Below are 21,927 nucleotides of genomic sequence, written 5' to 3'. Positions count from 1 at the left end.
ACCACAATTTTGTTTCTAGAAACAGCCTAAATACCTGTAGGGCCTGGGAGAGAGAGAGAGGTAGCTGTGGGTGCTCACGTGTCCGAGTGTTTCTGCTCATTGTCTGGTGTCTGCAGATTGGGATTTATTTATAGCCATGCCTGTCTACCTCAAAGCCCCATAATGCACCACTCCCAGATCCTGCAACTGGTGGCCTTTTTACCTAGGTCTCTAAAATAATCTAAAATCTGATCTCACAAAACAAAAATAGAACAAAAGCACACTCCGCACCACCTGCCCCACACACACACACAAACAGTCTGAAGTCTGACTGAAAAGACGAGTCATTCAGGTACTTATTGAAAGCTTGTGTCACGGATGATCTCTGCCATCAGATCCCCCACAATCCAATTTAATCTGCTGTCTCCAAGGAAGGGATTCCTCAGTCTGACCAACAGAGTGTCAGTATCTGAGGACACCGTCGCCAGGTGGAAGCTGCACTTTGTCTGTAGTAGGACTTTTGTTAGTTTTTTATTTTTTATGGCTTAGTTCTCTGAAACTTTCTCACATAAATGACCTAGTCCTAGTTTAGAACTTGCTTTACTTTCAATTTATTTATTTTTACTCTTAGAGTCTTAAGAATGCAATAAGATTAGCTAAACACTAAACTTGCCATGCTAGCTTTGGAAGAGGTTACGGTAATAAAGATTCTTCTGTCTGCATGGGGTTCCTGTGGTCATCAGCATGGAGCGGATGTTCACCTGACACACTAACTGGTGAGAGAAATTCAAATTTGACATTTAGACACCTTTTATTTTTTCATTTTTATCTCTACTTGAACGTCTGATTTAGCTTTGTACAACTCTAGATAACTCTTAAAGGGAAAGTTTATCCAAAAATGAAAATTCTGTCATCATTCACTCACCCTGATGTCGTTCCAAACCTGTACGACTTTCTTTCTTCTGAACACAAAAGAAGATGTATTGTATTTGTCTCATACAAAATGTTTTTTGGCCTGTACAATGAAATTCAATGAGGTAACGTTACAATGTTGTTTTGGAAACCCATTGTCTTCCATCGGATCAGTGTTGTTGAAATTTGAAATGTTGTCTTGGCAGCTAACTGAAATAAATAAGTTTAATTTGAAGTACTAAAATGATTCAGACTAAAACTGATATAAAAATTAAGAAACACATTTTTTTTAAATAATAAAAATGACAAAAGCACATAGGTAAAAAGCTAATTCAAAGCATTAATAAATATACAAGTATATAAATAATATTAAAGCAACTGCATTGTATGAACAAAAACAGATATTCTTCAAATTATATTCTTTTCTGTTTCACAGAAAATAGAAAGTCATACAGGCTTGAAACAACAGATGAGTAAATTATGACAGAATTTAAATTTTTAATTTAAAATGTGTACTGCTCTGACACCTTAATTATATTACTTATGTGTGTTCTCGTTTGCTTTTGATAAAATCACCTGCTAAATCAGTAAGTGTAATCCTGATATCACAATTAATTATTTGAGTCAGTCTGCTTAATGTGAGATGAGGAAAAACTGTGCATAAGTTGTGTATGTGTGTGCTTTCCAAACGTATCAGATGTGAAATTGATATAGATAAAATCAATACAATATTGTCACAATTTGTGAAAGAAAAGAATGACAAATCTGGACATATTATGATGTCTCATTTTCAATGCATTACACTAATGATGTATAATTTGAGGCCTTATTTTACTCAACTGCGACTTTATTTCTCATATATTTACAATTGCGATGACTTTCTCATTGTTTGGACATTAACTCACGCGATTTGGACTATGTAATCCGTCCTTGCAAACCGGACCTCAGCGGACACTTTGAATAATGTTCTGTCACTGAGATGTGTGTTGGGGAGGACGTAGAGTGTTATGCAGCACCCAGATGGAGAGATGGAGGACAGATGGAAGGATAGAGAGAGAGATTGAGATGGAGGACAGATGGAAGAGGAGGTGAGGTTTGGAGAGTGACTCAGCAGTCAAATTGAGCGTTTGATGTGAGGGAACATCACACCCTCAGTGAGATGAGAAATCTTTCTAACACCCCCCAAATTATTTTAATAAATGTGATTAAACAAGCTCGTGCTCATACGGAGAAACACAGTTTAGTACAAGGCGAAAAGGGTGAATTTCCATTTTCATTTGTTACAATCCCTAAGATGCGAAAGGCCCTCTGGTTGAGGCGAGGACACCTTAAGGAAAGAAAAAACACAGATGAAATCTCTTTAATATCGCTGTTGTTTTTCTTAAACAGTAATTAAGTTGAATTAGAACAAATGTGGCTGTTTGTTTAAGGAAAAAAGGCCTTCTAATCTTGCACGTGTCTCCTCTGAAGTTTCAGAAGAGATCTCAACAATGTCTCAATGTGCCCAGATCTGCTAAGATATTAAATATTCTCCTTTTTATTTCTCAGAGAGTTTGAAGTCCTGGTGTATCGTAAGGAGGACTTGCTGGAAGTTGCTATAAAGTGGCTTTATAAATATCTGACATTTCAGCACATTGTACGGAAAGAGTAACATTAGCTGGATTATTTTGCAGTTCATCATTAGTATTTAATTGGTTTACAGTAGTTTCATTCAAATAACAACTCAAAAAACATTTTATGAGTTTTCAAAGACACCGATTTCTTCAGTGTCCTCTGTAATGGACTGCATGTGTTTTGGAAAGACATGAACAGGGTTATAATGAAATCACAATAATAATATGAAATGTTCCTATTTATTGATTTAAAAAAAAACATAATTAAACTAATCTTTGGTTATGTTTACACAAAATTAGCGATGAATAAAGAAAATAATTACTACACAAAATAAATGTAATATCTGTCAAAAACCTAAAATTTGATTTGTGAATGGAAAAACAATAATTGGCTGAAGTATCTTTCCTTCACTTTTCCTAATCCTGAATCCTATTATATCATTCATAATATGAATGTTTTATTTTTATTTTTTACTGTTCAGAATCAGAGTTAGCAAAGCAAAAACACATGGTAAACATTTTAATAAATTTAAATATAAAAACCAAAATATATTTATAATGTTACATACATATTATAATAAATTAAAATGTAGGCCTATATTAATTATAGTATAAGCCTATTGTAATAAATTAAAATCTATCTATCTATCTATCGTTCGTGCATTGGCATACAGACATGTGCGCACGGACTTCATTTCCCAGCGCGCACCGCGTCGTCCGATGTTTCCCACAGCTGACAGACAGTGAGCAGCAGAGTCTCACAGCAGAACGCGCATCTCGCACGACGGGCTTCAAAAAGCGCACTTGGATTTGGGATTACCTTGAACCACATCTCCCTTGTGGATCCCAGTATAGACCTCCTCTATTGTCCTGTTCGGACAGTCTGATGGCATGCGTCTGTAGTAGTGCATGTGGATTGAATTGTTATTTGTAGTTGCACTCATCTCTCCATCCACGCCGAGCCCGATGCAGTGGGATGGATGGTGTTAGAGTGGGGCTGATGATGGTGGAGGAGAGTGATGAACAGAGGGACAGCAGCGGTGGCGCAGAGATGGCCGCGCTACACCAGTGCGAACTGATCCAGAACATGATCGACATCTCCATCTCCAGTTTGCAAGGGCTCCGGACCAAATGCGCGGCGTCCAACGATCTCACACAGCAGGAGATCCGCACTTTAGAGGTAATAACGACGAGAGGGGCCGAAGTGCAGCGTCATGAAAGAACGGATCCGCTCTCGCGCGCGCGCTTTATCCGTTTCTTCCTATTTTTGCACTGCAGCTGTTTATTGTGGTGCATTATAGATGCGCACAGGGCTTGGAACGAACCCCCCTTATTGCAATTGATCATATCCTTAACAAAAAAAGTACTATGGTATTACCATGTGTGCACAGGGTACCATGGTAATACAATGGAATTTGACTCTACTATAATGCTATATTTTTAGAAACGCACAGGGATGGGGTTTGAACCTCTCTCACAAAAAATGACAGTAGCTATTACCATGACAAGGTAGCGCGATAACAATACCATGGTTTCTGGAGTAGGCTTGGATGTAAATACCACAATGCTTGAATATGGTAATCATATAGCAGCACAATAGCAATGCAACATGGTAAAACCATTTGATACAGTGGTACAGGCTGCCACAGTACAAATACTAAGTTACTTCTTTATTGTAGAAACAATGCTATTTTGGAAGCACCATGGTAATTTTGTACAGGGTTGACAAAGTGCATGTCAATACAATCTAAAAGCAACACCACTAATACCATGGTGCACTTCTGTAAGGGAAAACATTGAGCTTTGGCTTATGTGTGGAGTTCACAGCACACTAACCCAGTGGAGGGTTATTTGACCTGGTTCTGTTGACTAGGTGAAATATTCTTGGCAGTGAGATTCTGCATAAAGCACAGCATTCCTGCAGCATCTCCATTCCAGGAGCAGTCCTGATATTTTTGACAGTAAAGGCCTTCACTGAACTGTCTGCCGCTCTGTGTGTGTGATGTTTTGCCGATAACGTCTCACCCTAACTTCCACAACATTGGCGGTTAGGTGTCATTATTGATGTGTGCTCCACCTGGAAAGTGCCCCATTGTTCCACCGGTATGGGTAATTAATGAGGAATCAATACATCCAGGGGGTGGATGGTGTGCGAACAGCCCCGGAGGGCCTGTAGTTTGAGTATTGGGTGAGAATGTGACCGCATGCACCAGAATGATTGTTTTTGAGATCTTTAGAGGTTTTATGAAGTGTTATGGATCTGTGTTTCAAGATCTAAAAGGAAATTAGGCCTAATTTGGGGTTAGAACCTCAATAAAAGGCTTGATGACACTGAGGATTTAAAATTATTATTGTTGGTCAACCGTTATGACTGGCCATTTTATTTGTGCGAGGGTAACATTATTAAAAAATCATTTAAAAAACGGTCTAAATAAATGAAAAAAATAAAAACCTAAAATAAATAATTGAAATGCTACAAGTGAATTGAACCATCACAACATGAAAAATAGATATTAATTTTCAGACTTGCCAAATATTACATTTAATAGTGTTGTTAAATAGTTTCTGAGTGTTAAATGGCTGTAAATGTAGGGAAATGAGCATGCACAATTAAATATTCAATATAAAGAATACTGTGAAGTTATTGGTTGATAACCAATATGGTGCTGATATATTGTTCGTTCTATTTGAGTATAGGACATTTTTTCTACCAAAGATAAAAATCTAGAACAATTTAGGGAAAGAACAGGAAACAGACTTCTTCAATTCTACTTCCTGTTTTAGCAATATATATATATATACACACACACATATATAAATACATATACTATATATATATATAAATATATATGTGTGTGTACGTATGTATACACAGTATGGGTCAAAAGTTTGGAAAACGTACTATTTTTTTATGTTTATGAAAGAAGTCTTTTATGCTCATCAAGCCTGCATTTATTTGGTAAAAAAAACAGGAAAAAAAAAACAGTAAATATTATTACAATTTAAAATAATGGTTTTCTATTTGAATATACTTTCAAATATAATTCATTTCTGTGACGCAAAGCTGAATTGTCATCAGCCATTACTCCAGTATTCAGTGTCACGTGAACCTTCAGAAATCATTCTAGAACAATTTAGTGCAAGAACAGCAAACTGACTCCTTCAGTTCCGCTTCCTTCTCTAGCAGGAAGTCGAATGTTCTACCTGCGTTCCAAATCAGTCAGTACTGGGCCTAAGTCTACAGGAAATGGTGGAGTCACCGCCGGCGAGAGATTGCTCGGCCTGCTTCCTCTTTATGTATTGCAGAACTTTCTGACTGCATCTCCCCCTTCAGAGCATTTAATACATGTTTTTGATTAGTTGCAATAAATACTAGGTGGTCAATCTCATATTTCAGGTATGCAGCTCAGGTTTCTCCCTGCTCGCCAGAGTTTTTTGAGTCCTCAGCAGCCAGTACCTGTTTAACCCAGCTGAACAGGTTGATGTATTGCAAGCGTGCTCTTATGAGCGTCGTTCTGAGGGACAGATGGAGCCCGTCAATACGCAGGCAGTATAACAGGCCCTGGATGCTTGTTAATTCCTGTACAGAACAACAGATTTGAAGTGGCCACATTCAGACCCCCACCACTTTCCGTACACTTCAGCGCAATCAAGAGACGCTTGAACTCGCATTAGATTCTCACTGAAAGCTCTTTATAACACCACTTCACGTCTTTTTTTAACAGCTCGCCATTCTGGCCTGGAGATAATTATTCTCGGTCTCTCCGGCTGAAGTACCGTGTGGTTATGTTTGACCGAACGTTCTAACTCTCTCCTGCGGCTGCCGTTCTGCTGATCGGCACTTTTTTCCGATTCGTATTTTGCATAGACTGCGCTGGTTTGCGCAAGTAGGACGTGCTCCTGGATAAACATTATTGTTGATACTGGACCAACGTTGTTATCAACCAGTCGGATTTTAGTGTTAGAGTCAGCATGAAACGGTGTACGTTCCACCTTAACCGGGATATGGAAAAAAAGGTGGGATATATTGTGATTTAATCAGCATTTTTGATCATTATCACACATTTTCCATGGCCCCCAGAATATTTTGTTGTGTGAATATCTGCAATATATGCAATATATCAAAATAAAGAACAGAGCCTCTGCTTAAAAAAAAAAAAAAAAAAAAAAACACTAAATAAAAAGATTTATTCTAGCTTTTTTATTTTTATCAACACTTGAATGTGGGTAAGTTTAATTAAAAAAAGCAACATTTTGAGCAAAAAGCTGAGAAAACCGTGTTTTTCTCAAAGACTTTGTCTGGACCGGATTCACAACGATGATCAAAACATAAAGGGAGTAGACTGAGTCCATCAAAGCCTGTATCTCGTCCTGGATTGACATTTCATTCACTAAAATTAGGCAGTTTTGATTTATATGCTGTTTAATGTTGATGATCGCATTATTTTACATATGCATCTGCTTACATATGCTAACGCTTATATGCCAGTGTATGCGTAAGGTCAAATGCAAAGCCTTTCAAAGTACACTTTGAAGTTTACTAACGCAGGCGCTCTAGAAAGTTTCATCTTTGTCCCGTGTCTGTTCTATTATTCTCCAGAAATTATGACCGATATAAATGTCTTTGTGTTCTTTTAAACTAAAGTTGCGGCTTTCACAAAACCCCCTCACACAAGCGCTTGTCAATGCAGGCATCTGTTGTTGCTGCAGTGTCCGGTATTGTGTTGTTGGTAAATATTTTTAACAGTGGTAATTAGGTTAGCTTTAACTAGCTAATTCAGTAAATGCTAACTTGCTAATTGGTAACACAATGCTTTGATAGCATTATCATAGCTTAGCAAATTGCTGAATGAGAAAGACAATATACAACATTTAAACACATATCTGTTATCTAAGCTCATGCTTCACTCATCACCATGATGTGATGGACACACACACACACACACACACACACACACACACACACACACACACACACACACACACACACAAAATAAACCCTCACATAACTGAAACTCTTCTAAATTAACAGCAAAACACTACTAATCTCTCACTTAAATCTCCCACTAAATCTCCCACTAAATCTCCCACTTAACATTAATCTTGCGCAAAAAAACACACATTATATAACACTTAATTTTAGCATTAACACTTAATTTGAGCATTTACTCTCCCTTTCGAGTGTCATGGCAAAGCATGCTGGGAAATAGAAATCCCAGCCCAGTTTCAGTTAAATTTAAGTTTGTCTAAATTAAAAGAGACAAGTTCATAAAACTCAAAGCAATGAAACAATTCCGATAACTTAAAATGTGTCAGTTTTGTGAACTCAAAAGAAAAAGAAAGTTCTAAATACTAATAAAAGTTAATTTGATCGAACTCATTTTTTTACCCTACTTAAACCATTAGGATTTACAGTGTGTAATATTTACATATTATATTATCTCAGCTTTCTTTCAATTTACAAAAAATGTTTATATTGTTTTAGTTAACAATACCTGCTAGGTCAATAGTAATTGTGTTCCATATTCTTCGAAATGTGTGAAATTTGCTAAATCACTTTAAATCGTCTTTAATAATCAAACCAAACCAAATCAGCTCATACACTATGTCTTGCTTCAAGACTAGGGAATGTTACTCCTGCGCCAGTTGTTTCCCCAGCTGCTGTGGGACTGTTCGTGTCCTCCAGAGTTAGATTCGTATGTCTCCTCACATCTTCTTTTAGTGCAGATTTTGATGAACTGTGATGTTTGATTCCTACAGCATTAGATGCCGTCTCAGGAAAGCAGTGACCTACTTATATGCAGAGATCCTCAATCTTTCTGTGGATAAACACATTTGTTGATGGTAAAAAAAGGAGAGCTAGCTTTGCTCCAGAGGGTTTCTGTTTTGCGGACTCAAGCGGTCAGCTGTTGAAGCCCTCATCAGTCTGGGCTCCCCCCCCCCGCTGTGATGTTTGAGAGTTTTGCAGTGCATTGGTGTCGTGTGCTGTCGTGGCTGGAGCTATATTTAGATGTCTTCCTCCCTACGCGTTTTCAGGGTTGGTTGTTAAATAAGAAAATAATGACGTGAAGAGGATGAGCGAGGGGGGGGAGGGAGGGGAGAGGGAGAGTGCCAGCCAATCAGCCTGCGCCTGTTTGAGGGCTCCCAATAGACTGGGAATGGGGAGGGGGGTGACAGATTCAGCCAAGCAGAGCAGGTAAGAGATGTTCCATCATTACTCGTGGCTGTCTCAGTGCTGAGCTCTTCCCTAGATATTCTCCAGCGCATCCGAGCTGCGTCACTGAGGCCCGATGAGGAGCTGTCATCGTGTCTGGCAGCAATCACGTAACATGATGATTGTTAGGTCTAAATAATGTTCTTTCATGGCCAGATTGTCAGATCACTCATTTTTTCATTTAAGGCACATTTTCAAAAAACCTTCCTCATTTCCTCAAGGTTTGCGAGCTGCTGCATTAATGTCTGTTCAAGACAGATCGAGACAAGCCATGAACTCTAGTCCTGAAAATCCTATACACTCACCGGCCACTTTATTAGGTATTGCTAGTACCGGGTTGGACCCTCTTTTGCCTTCAGAACTGCCTTAAAGGGTTAGTTCACCCAAAAATTTAAATTCTGTCAGTAATTACTCACCCTCATGTTGTTCCAACCGCGTAAGACCTTCGTTCATCTTCGGAACACAAATTAAGCTATTTTTGATGAAATCTGAGCCATGTCTCACTCCTCCATAGGCTTCTATGTGACCGAAACTTGCTGGCCCAGAAAAGTTATTAAAGAGATCGTTAATATAGTCCAAGTGACTCCAGTGGCTCAATCTTAAGTATATCAAGCGACGAGAATACTTTTTGTGCGCAAAAACAAACAAAAATAACGACTTTATTCCACTATTCATTTCCTTCTCTCTGGACCTCTAGTTGGTTCGCGTAGTGTTTTTGCGCAGCGCGTCTGTGTTACACGTCACCACGTAGGCTCACTATTGGCCGACGCCGGTCATGTGTGTGATGCGTGATGACGTGCAACACAGACGCGCAGCGCAAAAACACTACGAGGCCCAGAGAGAAGGAAATGAAAAGTGGAATAAAGTCGTTATTTTTGTTTGTTTTTGCACACAAAAAGTATTCTCGTCGCTTGATATACTTAAGATTGAGCCACTGGAGTCACTTGGACTATATTATCGATCTCTTTAATAACTTTTCTGGGCCAGCAAGTTTCGGTCACATAGAAGCCTATGGAGGAGTGAGACATGGCTCAGATTTCATCAAAAATAGCTTAATTTGTGTTCCGAAGATGAACGAAGGTCTTACGCGGTTGGAACAACATGAGGGTGAGTAATTACTGACAGAACTTTCATTTTTGGGTGAACTAACCCTTTAATTCTTCATGGCATAGATTCAACAAGGTGCTGGAAACGTTCCTCAGAGATTTAAGTCCATTTTGACATGAGCATCACGCAGTTGCTGCAGATTTGTCGGCTGATCATCCATGATGCGAATCTCCCGTTCCACCTTATCTTAAAGGCGCTCTATTGGATGGAGATCTGGTGACTGTGAAGCTCATTTGAGTTTAGTGAACTCATTGTCACGTTCAAGAAACCAGTCAGAGATGTGTACACTGTGGTCATAAAGGAATGGTATTGATCAGCAACAATACTCAGGCTGTTGCATTTATACAATGCTCAATTGGAACTAAAGGAACCCAAAATGTGGCAAGAAAATATTTCCCACACCATTACACCACCACCAGCCTGAACCGTTGATACAGATCCATGCATTCATGTTGTTTACGCCAAACTCTGACCCTACCATCTTAGTGTTGCAGCAGAAATCCAGACTCATAAGACCAGGCAATGTTTTTCCAATCTTCTGTTGTCCAGTTTTGGTGAGCCCATGCAAATTCTAGCCTCAGCTTGCTGTTCATAGCTGACTGGAGTGACACCGGAGTGAACTTCTTCTTGAAGCCCACCTGCTTCAAGGTTTGATGCGTCGTGTGTTTAGAGATGCTTTTCTGCAGACCTCCTTTATAACAAGTGGTTATTTGAGTAAATGTTTCCTTTCTATCAGCTCGAACCAGTCTGGCCATTTTCCTCTGACCTCCGGCATCAACAAAGCATTTGTGCTCACAGAACTGCCGCTCACTGGATATTTTCTCTTTTTCGGACCATTCACTGTAAACCCTAGAGAAGGTAGTACGTGAAAATCCTAGTAGATCAGCAGTTTCTGAAACAACCCTGCCATGTTCAAAGTTACTTAAATCACATTTCTTCCCCATATTCTGATGCTAAGTTTGAACTTCATCAGATCGTATTGACCATGTCCATGTCATTTTATACATATAATAAGATTTTTTTACTAATAATAAGTATTTATAATCATAATTATTTTTCCTATTTATTTAGCAGCTGGGAATGGGTGAGCAAGTCCATCTATGTTTATATCTTCTAGAAAGAATCCCTCATACACTCTCATTAATACTCCTGTATCTAATGAGATTATCAGTCAGGCAGCGTCAGCATGTACGCAGACACATGACCCACACGTGACATGACACTTTACATGTGTAAACGTCTGTGAAGCAATGCTGGGATTAGCTGTAGGTTTTAGTAAATCTCTCGTATTGTTGGGGATTGTCTGAGGTCGGCATTAAACTCCTGTGCAGGAAGTTGAGGCCGGTGGGCAGCTCGTAAGAAGAGATGAAGGGATTGGCGTTAAGCACATTACACCAGGGTGGCAGGTGAAATTGCATAGATACATGCTAATCAATGTGGATCAGGTGGTTACCTCGCATCTCGTATCTGTGGACACATTGTTTGACGGTTTTCTGCAGATCTGTCTGTGTTCTCTGAGCAGCTGGGTGTGTTCCTGCCCTTTGGCTGTCAATCACGCCTGCTGACCTCACTGAGCCGTTGTCATGGCAACCTCGTCCCTGTGTTTACCCTCATCTGCAGTCAGGCAGGTGTGACGCCACCTCCAAATACCACCAGTGTTGCTTACCATAACATTTAAATCGTTAAATGACAGTGTTTTGGTTCATTTTACATGTGAACAACAAATTCAAGTATGGCTCCATTTTAGTTTTTTCCTAATGTTGTGTTGCTATCTGAGAACAGGTTGCCCCAGATATTCCTCAGTAAGATTAAAAACCTCATCTACTTAGCAACTATCCGATAAAAAGTCTGGTATCATGGTTCAGATGCTATTAGTATTATCATGGTACTTTGAAATTATTGCTTCTAGTAATTTTTCTGAATTCATATATTCACATGATACCAAGGTATTTAAGAAAGTTGAAATATAGAAGATGTTATGAAAAATGTTTTTTTGTTTTGTCCATACAATGAAAGTCAATGAGGTTCAGTGTTGTTTTGGACCCCATTGACTTTCATTGGATGGACAAAATTATTTCTTCTAAAGATCTATTTTTAAGGTCTTTTTGAGATCTGACATAACATAAAGGGCGAGTAATTATTATTATTTTAATTTTTTTTTGAGAAATATCCTTTTAAGTCTGAGCAGGAACATTTACTTCAGGGATGAGATGAGTAATAACAAGTTGCTTATTCTTCAGTAAGCTAAAAATATTATCAGTTTATATGTGATGATACAACAAGTTGTTGATGCAACAAATTCTAAATACAGATTTGTAGATTATGACTACAGACAGATGACCATGCCGTGAAAAGATGTCTAGCTTTCACCATGTTTTCTGTCTGTGGGAAAATCCCACTCTGAAAAAACGTTACTGACGACCCAGGAGTGTAGTTGCTAGGAAACCTGACGTCACACTTTCACCAGTGTATTGTTATCAGTGATGTGTGTTTGTGTGTGTGCGCAGAGACAGCAGGGCAGGCTCAGGACCTGGTGCGGTCATCAAACAGAACCAGTGTGTTTCATCTGGGTCATGCATGCATGTGCTATGAATATGAGAAATTAAATTGAAAAGACTGAAATGGACAGATTTGATCCTGCTAGACAATTGTAATAAAGAAGATTTAGTATAAAGATATTTAGACCTTAATTGTAGCTGCTCCAAGGAGCTCTATAATACCTGGAGAAAGCTGGCCTTTGACATTCCCATTCATCTCAATGGCAGTTGTGTAACGGAAGTAGGCCAGTAAGAGCTGTGGTTGTAAACCTCACTCCATTGGCCTCGAGGCATGCTAGCGACTGACGCTAAATACACTGCGGTATTTAGCGTCCTTGTTAGCGTCCTTGACCCGCTCAGAGCCGTAGGACCGGTTACATTTGGTGCCGTGACCCGGATGAGAGTGTGGTTTAGGGAGGTGAGTGTAACGGACGTAGGCCAGTAAGAGCTGTGTGTTAACCTCACTTCCCTGTCCGTTAGAGGCTGCGGTCTTTAGCGTCCTTGTTAGCACGCCCACCTCCCACGCCAGAGACCCTCTTTCAAATCCCGCTTGAAGCGGGTCTAGTAGGATCGGTTACATTTGGTGCCGTGACCCGAATGGGAGTGAGGTTTAGGGGGATGAGTGTAACGGACGTAGGCCAGTAAGAGCTGTGTGTGTAAACCTCACTCCCCTGGCCTCAAGAGGCGCTAGAGGCTGAGTCCTTGTTAGCGTCTTTGTTAGCATCCCACGCCGGAGACCCCGGTTATAATCCCGTTCGGAGCAGGTCGAGTATGACCGGTTACAGTTGCACGTTTAGTGCAACACACAATTTCAAATCTGCTATCAGACAGTGGCACAACCTAGACTTGTAGTCAAGACCGCCTAAACCGAGACCAAGACACTACCAAGACCAGAGGGTATCGAGACCAAGACAAGACCAAGACCAAGACCAAGACCAAGACAGACCAAGTCAAGACCAAGACCGGTCTCGAGACATACATCACTAGCACAACCTGCAACAATGAAGTGTTTAGCATTGTTAGGATCTCCTGTGTTGAGATGATAGGAGTTGAGATGGTGGGCTTTGTTGTTTGGTCTGAAATAAAAATGGGCTGTTGGTGTGTCTCTGCTGGCTTTAAAACACTGCGGCCTTAACTTTCACACCAACAGCAAAGAATCGTCCTGTTCATCTCCATCTAGCTTTGGCCAAGCCCCAAAATCAATGTTCACAGAGACAAACCAACAAAAGAACATGAAAGTGGGTGTTTCTCTGCTTTCCTCCGAGCTGTGAGACTAGAAAACCAGGAATCATTCCAGTGCTGTGGCCGTTATGGTGGACACCACGATTAGTCCAAGAATCGTGAAGATCTTCTAAGAAAATGGTCATAGTCTTCTCTTATTGTACCCTGATTACCCTTTTAACTATAGTTAAAAGCTGGACAAACTAAGTCATTGCAGCTTAAGGTGATCAGGTGGTTTTGTATGATGTGGTAGTTGTTTTGTTGCTGTTTCAGGGTGATTTACCTGGAGATTTAGCTGGAGATCACGTAAAAACCATCAGAAGCTGAATATTCTAGTAGGTGGATGGCTCCTCATTAGATCAATATAACTATGATTTCAATTAAGCAGCAATCTATGGTATTTGTTATAGAAGATAGAGGATAAATAAATAATGTATTGATCACTTTTCATATACACTACCATTCAGAACAAAAGTTTGTGGTCAGTTTGTCTCTTATGCTCACCAAAGCTGCATGTATTTGATCAGAAATACAGGAAAAACTGTGAAATTGTGAAATAATACTGTTTAAAATAACTATTCTATTGTAAATTATTTAATATGTAATTTATTCCTGCGATGGCAAACCTGGATTTTCAGCAGCCGTTTTTCATGTCCTTCAGAAATCATTTTAATATGCTGCTCATTGTGCTTATTATAATCAATGTTGAAAACTGTTGTGCTGCTTTATTGTGGAATCCGTGATGCATTTTTCAGGGTTATTTGATTAATAGAAAGTTCAAAAGAACAGCATTTATTTGAAATGGAAATATTTTGTAACATTATAAATGTCTTTTATATCAATTTAATCCATCATTGTTGAATAATATATTTGTGGCTTTGGTTAAAAAAAAAAATTAGTTTTAAAATAACCATTACATAATGTTCTGGATCAGTTCTTATTTGGTTATGAGACCAAATACCTAGAATGTTGGTTTCCAAAAATAACCAAACAGGAACCCTTGCGCTAAAGTTAGGGGGATGTTAATGTTAGCATATGAAAATCTGCACTAACAATAGATGCTACAACTTATGTAGCTGTAGGAATAAAGGAAAACCAGAAGAGTGCTAGTAGGCCCAATATCCAGATTCAGAAACTGCATTACACCTTAAGAATGGCAATAAAATAGAGCTCTTTAGCTTAGTGAAATGGTTCAAGTTCTTCTTGTGTGAAGTGTGCAGTGTGTGAGCATCGGATGAGACCTTGTAGTTTTAAACCGTTGCGTTGTAAGCCTTTTTAGTTGTGCTGAAATCTGAGCGCTGTGGAAAACTCGCAGACCTCAAGCACTTGACACAAATTTTTCTATTGACTGCGATGGCTAAAAGCTTTTGAATGGCAGTTGAGCTTTACTGAGTGGAGTGCTCACTGTCCTCTGTGTAATTAGCATTTAGCTGTTAGCAATAGAGCTTTAATTGCTTGTTTATCGCCTCTGACCTCCCACAAGGTGTTTTCAGTTCCCTGTCCTCCTACGCGTGTGACCCCTGACCCCGACTGGTGTTTGTTCTGCCGTCTGCTACGAGATGCTCGCCTGCAGTGCGCGGGGCTTTTGTTGGCTTCAGCCGCGACACAGTACTCAAGGTCTTTTTCTTTTTTGCTGAAGTATGTGTACAAAAGAGAGACCGTTTGGCTCTTGAGAGGTTGTCATTGAAGCTCTGATTCACCTGTTGAGGTGCTGGTTTTTCTCAGGGACGTGTGTGCGGGTGCGTAATGGAGATAAAGACCAAGAATTTTCAGTCAGAAATTCCCCAGTACAAAGATCTGATCATAATGCAAAAGGCTTCAGACTGTGCGCATACTGAGTGTAGTTTGGTAAGGAACGATTATGTAAGGAACAGTTTGAGAATGTAGGGATCATTTGGAATAACAGATAATGATTTGAAGATGTAGCCTATGTATAATTTTGAATATATTAGGGATCGGTTTCATTTGAAGATGTAGAGATCAGTTCAAGTTTGTGGGAATCCGTTTGGATATATAGTTTACATGGTAGTATTTTGGGATCAAGTTAAAGAGTTTGTGGGATCAGTGCGATTATGCCAAGATCAGTTTGACTATATGTGGGTATCATAATGTGTATATAAACATCAATTTGAGGAGATGGTTATCAGTCTGTGGGGATCATTTTGACTACGCAGGGGTCAGTATGAGTATTCGGCTTCTGTTTGAGTATAATTATGGGATGAATCTGAGTATGTGGGAATCAGTTTGCATATATAGCATAATTAAGGAATAAGTTTGACTTATTTTGGAATTTTTGGAATCAGTTTGACTATGTGGACGTCATTTGAAGTATATAAGGATCAGTTTGAGTTTATAGTGATCAATCTGATAGTGAACAGGTTAAATATGTGGGCATCATTTTAAATCACCATTAAATTAAAATTGACAATTCTTGTTTTTTATAGAATCTTGCCGTATTAAATATAAATATTTTTTTTTCAATTCATGTGCCCTCATAATCTTTAATCAAAATAACTTCCCCTCCCTCTTGCAGTAACATCTCTTCTCTGATGACGTGTTTACTGGCGTGAGGGCGGGACAACCTGTCACTCACATGAGATCGACCAATAGCAAACCACAACCATCCAATCAATTCCCTATGGACAAAATCAAGTCCCGCCCTACATTTTTTATTGTTCAAGAAGCTGTTTAATTTGGGTATACATCACAATAGGGAAGAAAAGACTATCACAACTTATGTTTAATGCTGACTTTAGGTATAAAATGATCAATTTGAGTGTATAGTGATCAGTCTGAGTATGCAGGGATCCATTTAATTATGAGGGCATAATTTTAAGTATATAAGAATCAATTTTGAGTATATAGTGATTGAGTGAAAGGATAAGTTTGAGTATGCAGGGATCAGTGGGGATCATTTTAAGTATATAATGATAAGTTTCGATATGTGGGTCAGTTTGCACATATAGTGTCTGAGGGAGCAAATTAAATATATAACAATCAATTTGAATATTATTTTGGGATCAGTTTAAATTCATATGGAGTATATTAGTATGCAGAGATCAGATTGAACATATAGGCAAGTAATCAGTTTGATTATGCAGGGATCAGTTTAAATAGTCTATATGTATTTGTTGGTGTATCTGGTAATGATGATAGAGGGATTAAGTGTCTGTTTAATGCATGTATAAGCGTTGCGGCTCTCATTAAAGCAGTGATTGCAGGCGGCAGCAGTGGGATGGGGGGCGGCGGAGGGGGACGTGTGAAAGGATGACTCGTTTTATGGCCGCCGGCCTCATGGTAACGGGCCTCTGTGCGTCAGTGAGCCGCTGACCTGAACTGTCACAGCAGGTGAGCCCTCCTCTCACCCTACCCTCGTTCTCTCTCTCTCTCTCTCTCTCTCTCTCTCCCTCTATTTTCCCCCCTTCCCTTCTTTCTGTCTCACTGCGTCATCAGCGCTTCTGTTCTGCTGAGGTGTCCGTGCGGCCCATCCAGGAAGCTGGATACAGGCAGAACGAGGGAATAGGTGTGGTTTTTTGAGTGCATCAGTGAATTTGAGGTGGGTCAGCATTCTACACCGAGCTGGAAAATTCCTCCAGCGTTAGCCAGTGCAGTTTGTTTGTGCAAGATTTGGGACCGTTCCCCACTGCGTTTATTATCCAGAACGGTCTTTACTAGGAATGTGTGCCAAGACAAATTTCCATAACGCTTAAACAGAAATTTTGTAACCCCCAGAAGTAGCATAAGCAATCCATATAGTCAAATCCAAACAGTCAAATAGTCAAATCCCACTCTGAATGCTCCTGAAAATGCACTGAATAAGTCATATACATGCTCTGTTCTTGTCTTGCAGTATGATCATTGTACATTAAAGTTGGCATGAAACAGAAGTTGCGAAAGTCTTTTCATCTCTATTGTGACGGATATCCGAGTGAAACAGCATCTCTCGCACATCCCAAATCCTTATAGGCTGGAATGGGGAAAAATCCTGCAACCCTAAATCGGCGAGTTCGGCGGCGTGTGCAAGTGCAAACTGCAACGCGACGGCCGCGTTGGACGAGACGTGTAGCCTCCGTGTGAACTCTGCGTCTCGTGGAGCTGTGATGTCAGAACGCTCCCACCGTCAGCAGTGTTCCGATGACACTCGGTTGCCATGCCAGCAGTGCAGTCGCCCCCATGAGGAGGGCTGCAGCTCCCTTCCATATAATAACAGTTATTTATAGCCCTGTTTGCTGAAGGGGAGCACAAAAAAGAAAGAGGGAGAGAAAATCCAGTCAGATTTCAAACTGTGTGCGCTCTGATGCCGTGTTATTTATTAGCCTTGCAGGTGCGACTGATGCTGAAATCTGGCTGATGAGAGACACTGTGGTAATGCAAAGCTGTGGTTCGGTGCTGATTTCAACGTATTTGTGACTTTTGATTAAATGACGTACCTTCCATCCTGAAAGAACATGCATTCTTTGAGATTTCACACTCACGTCATTAGGGCCTGTCATTACAATTCAATGCACTTTGCATTTCTTGGTGTCCTTTGTGATATCCATCATGCTTATGTTGTAACAGTTGTCTAAGTTCACACAGCTGTATGTGAAACCCAATAAAGGCCTCTCTCAGGCTCCGCCCCTGCTCTGACTGGCCCCTCCCTCATCTGCTTTGTGCTCTGCTGCCCCCTGCAGGTCAAGCTCATGAAGTACATCTGTAAACAGCTGCAGTGTAAGCAGAAGGTGCCAGACACAGAAAGGCCGCCGGCCCTGAACAGCTACCCACGGCTGGAGGACTGGTTACGCACCATCAACGCCAGACCTGAGCTCATAGAGGTAACTTATGCGCGTGTGTGTGTGTGTGTGTGTGTTTTGAAGAAGAGGGAATAGTTATTTATCTTTTCAGCTAAATTCTTATCAGGTGGTTGTCCTGTAAATATTCAGGACTTTGGTAACGTGACCCATTTTTGACACATAAAAAACAATTCAAGAATGTAATAAGTTGAATCTCACAAAGCCAATAAATGGTCATATTTGTTCGGATAATATTTCACACCAAAACTGAATATTTTTATTTTATTTTATATTTTGTATAAAGAAAAAAAAATCATACATTTTCAGCTAAATCCATATCAGGTGTTATCAGGTACTTTGATAATGTATATTGTCTGTTTATATAATGTGACCTATCATATATATTTCTGATTACCAGAAATTCAAATTATAAATGGAACAAGATGACTCTCACAAAGCCAGTCAATGGTCAAATTTGACTGGATCACTTGACATAATACATTTTGATATTAAAAAAAAAAGTGTATATGTTGTATGACTGAATAAAGTTACTGTATATTTGACTTTGAATTTGATTTATTTTCTAAAATTTTATATTTATTTTGCACTTATACTTATTTAACACTTATACACTTATTTCTAACATATGTTTATATATATATATATATATATATATATATATATATATATATATATATGTTTATGTACACAAAACCAAGACACCTTCCTTGCATATTAAATATAAGAACAAAAGATCAGGTGTCCAAATAAACAATATCAGGTCTTCCAATGTCTGATGCGGGACACTTGGTCCAAATCTTCTTAGAAATTTGCAAATAAAAATGTAATCATGGCACTGATAAAGTTAAAGAGCGAGGAAATGTTTGTGTGTGTGTTTATGCTTTGTAGTTCAATATCCTTGAGTGAAGCTGAGGAATTAGAAAATCTGCTGTGTTTTGGCAGTTTGGCCACAGCCACTTTCCCAGCAGACCCCAGATATACCAACTCTAATTACCCAACATGCTGAGTCAGCCTCTCTCTCTCCCTCTCTCTCTCTCTCTCTCTCTGACACTGCTCTACTCCTACATTTCATCCAGTCTCACGGAGAAGTGAATTCTCCTCTTTTCCGATTTTTTTCTGTTCATCGAGATCAGTTGCATATGTGCAGTATGATACTGTATGTCACATACATGTCAACAGAGCAGTTATTTTTTCTTTCACATCATAATAAACTAAAAATAAGTTGTGGCCTGGAGGTTAGCATACATGATCCGACACATTTAGCTGTATCGTATCTTTTCATAATCACCCTTGACTCCTCTCCACAACATCATATCATGTGCTCTCTCCATTATAAGTGGCATTAAACATGGCAAAAAAATATCAGTTTGTGAGATTCATCACACATTTACAGTATAATTGTGTGAATAATTCTGGGCTTTTATGATATTAATATCAGTCAAGTCTCAGGAGTCCCTCTTTTAAAATCAATCACACACAGGTTTGTAATTAGGCACTCAGATTAATTAGTCTAAGCGGTCATGTGTCCTAGGAATTTGAAGAGGTGGAGAGCTTTATTCACAAGAGAATGAACTGCGAGTGCGTGGTGTATGGTACCGTAAATCACCTGTTGAATAACCCTATGTCTGTTAGGATCATGTCAGCATCTTACTGATTGCTTTAAGAGTGTTTTTCTTCACATCGCAGAGGGTATTTTAGACAGGACTCACTGTCATTCTCTCCCTCCCGCTCTCTTCAGGCAGTGAACGTGAAGCTGTCATTGGATGCTCTGCTGCAGATGCCCATCAGTCAGGTGAAGGAAACCATGAGACGGCTGGGCTCCAGTTCAGAGGAGTGCACCAGGCTGTGTGCGGCCCTCAACTGTTTAAAGAGTGCCTCTGAGTCCGGTGGGTGCTCTTTCCCTGAGATTCACGCACTTAAAGTCAGCATGAAACCAAAGTTGCGATAGTCTTTTCTTCCCTATTGTGACGTTTATCCGAGTGAAACGGCTTCTCGAACAGGAAACATTTTTGGTAGGACTTTTATTTTGTCCGTAGGGAATTGATTGGATGGTTGTGGTTTGCTATTGGTCGATCTCATGTGAGTGACAGGTTGTCCCGCCCTCGCGGCAGTAAACACGTCATCAGAGAAGAGATGTTACTGCAAGATGGAGGGGAAGTTATTTTGATTAAAGATTAAAAAATAAATAATGATATGCATATAAATTGCATACAATGAAATGCAATAAATCATTTACAGTTGTAATCGAAATTATTCAACCCCCACTGCGAATCAGGTTTATTGGCAAAATGTACAGACTTTCAGCTCTTTGCGATGAACGAATCAAACAAAAGTAATTGAAAAAGCTCAATTATGATATGAATCCAATGTTTACTTGAATAGCTATATTTGGAAAGAATTAATCGTTGTAAAATGAGTGGGGTGATTTTGTTGGGGAGTGGACTATAAAAATAATTTAAAAAGCTGGAAAATTATATTGTTTTAACTCCTGAAGACATTTTTTTGAGTGGAAACCCTTTTTTTAGGGCTGTAATTTTGGTGTTTACACTTTACAGGAACTAACACAAACCATAAAGTGAACAGAGTTCACAAAAATCTCTCCATTTACGTTTGCATAGGGCACATTCTCACTGTTTTTGCTCAATACAGTAAACTGTGAAATTACAATACTAATATTAATAACATCATTTTTAAATGTTAAACATTTGAGCTTTTATTTTGATGGGTTTCCGGTCAATGGATGCATACACTGAAAGGTTCAGAGTGAAAGCTTCTTGTCTGGTGAAGCACTGTATCATGGGCTGTACATGTGTGGATGAGCCGGTAGCGCATATATCTATTTAATTAAATCGAAGTCTGCATGATTTCAAAATTGCACTAAGCCATATTTCGACATATCGTGCAGCCCTAATCTCATTATAATAGATTTCTTCTTAATTGACTATAATTTTATTTCCTTCAGGGGAGTTTAAAGAGGACAGCGGCTGTTGGTTCTCCGAGCCCATGAGGCGGGACAGTGGCGGCTTGACTCCGGTGGACCAGATTCCATTACTAGGTGGCTCCCTGCGACCCCACAGCCCTTCCCCTCTGGCTCGACCCCCAAACACACCCTCCACGCCCCTCACCACCTGCCCGTACCCCCGCTACATCCTGTCAGCCGGCGAGGCTCACATCTATCACGGTTACGCAGAGAGTCTGACCGATCCCAGTCCGTATTACACCTCCAGGCCCGTCAGACTCACCGGACACACCTCAACTCCGCCCATAACCCCGCCCTCACGGAGGAGACACCGCCTCAAGCCTCCTTGCACCCCTCCTCCTCCTTCCCGAAAAGTTTTGCACCTCCTCCCCAACATCTCGATGACCCGCAGCAAGAGCCACGAGAGTCAGCTCGGCCACCGCATCGAAGACGCGACCACAAACAAGTAGGTCATGAGGAAATGAACCACAGAGTACAAACACTGACGTACTACAAATAGGGACGTCAAATGTACTTTGTAAAGTATTTAACACTATAAAGCCTTCTTTATCATATTTGATACGCACATTTC

At 39.8% G+C, this 21,927-nt stretch overlaps 1 protein-coding gene across 3 annotated transcripts in view; it reads left to right on the top strand.

Moving 5' to 3' along the window:
- Nucleotides 1-3,236: 3,236 nt before the first annotated feature.
- Nucleotides 3,237-21,927, top strand: part of ksr1a (kinase suppressor of ras 1a) — a 37,047-nt gene continuing 18,356 nt past the window's right edge. Inside the window, exons 1-4 of one of the 3 annotated variants that reach the window (XM_084400904.1) lie at nucleotides 3,237-3,684; nucleotides 18,257-18,397; nucleotides 20,115-20,262; nucleotides 21,339-21,801. In XM_084400904.1, the coding sequence (XP_084257030.1) occupies nucleotides 3,481-3,684; nucleotides 18,257-18,397; nucleotides 20,115-20,262; nucleotides 21,339-21,801 (956 nt within the window). In that variant the 5' untranslated portion in view covers nucleotides 3,237-3,480. The remainder of the gene's footprint in view (nucleotides 3,685-18,256; nucleotides 18,398-20,114; nucleotides 20,263-21,338; nucleotides 21,802-21,927) is intronic. The other 2 variants (XM_084400902.1, XM_084400903.1) reach the window with 2 other exon arrangements.

This window comes from Rutilus rutilus, assembly GCF_951802725.1.
Source record: "Rutilus rutilus genome assembly, chromosome: 25".
NCBI classification, from domain to species: domain Eukaryota; kingdom Metazoa; phylum Chordata; class Actinopteri; order Cypriniformes; family Leuciscidae; genus Rutilus; species Rutilus rutilus.
This window is presented reverse-complemented; position numbering and strand designations above follow the sequence as displayed.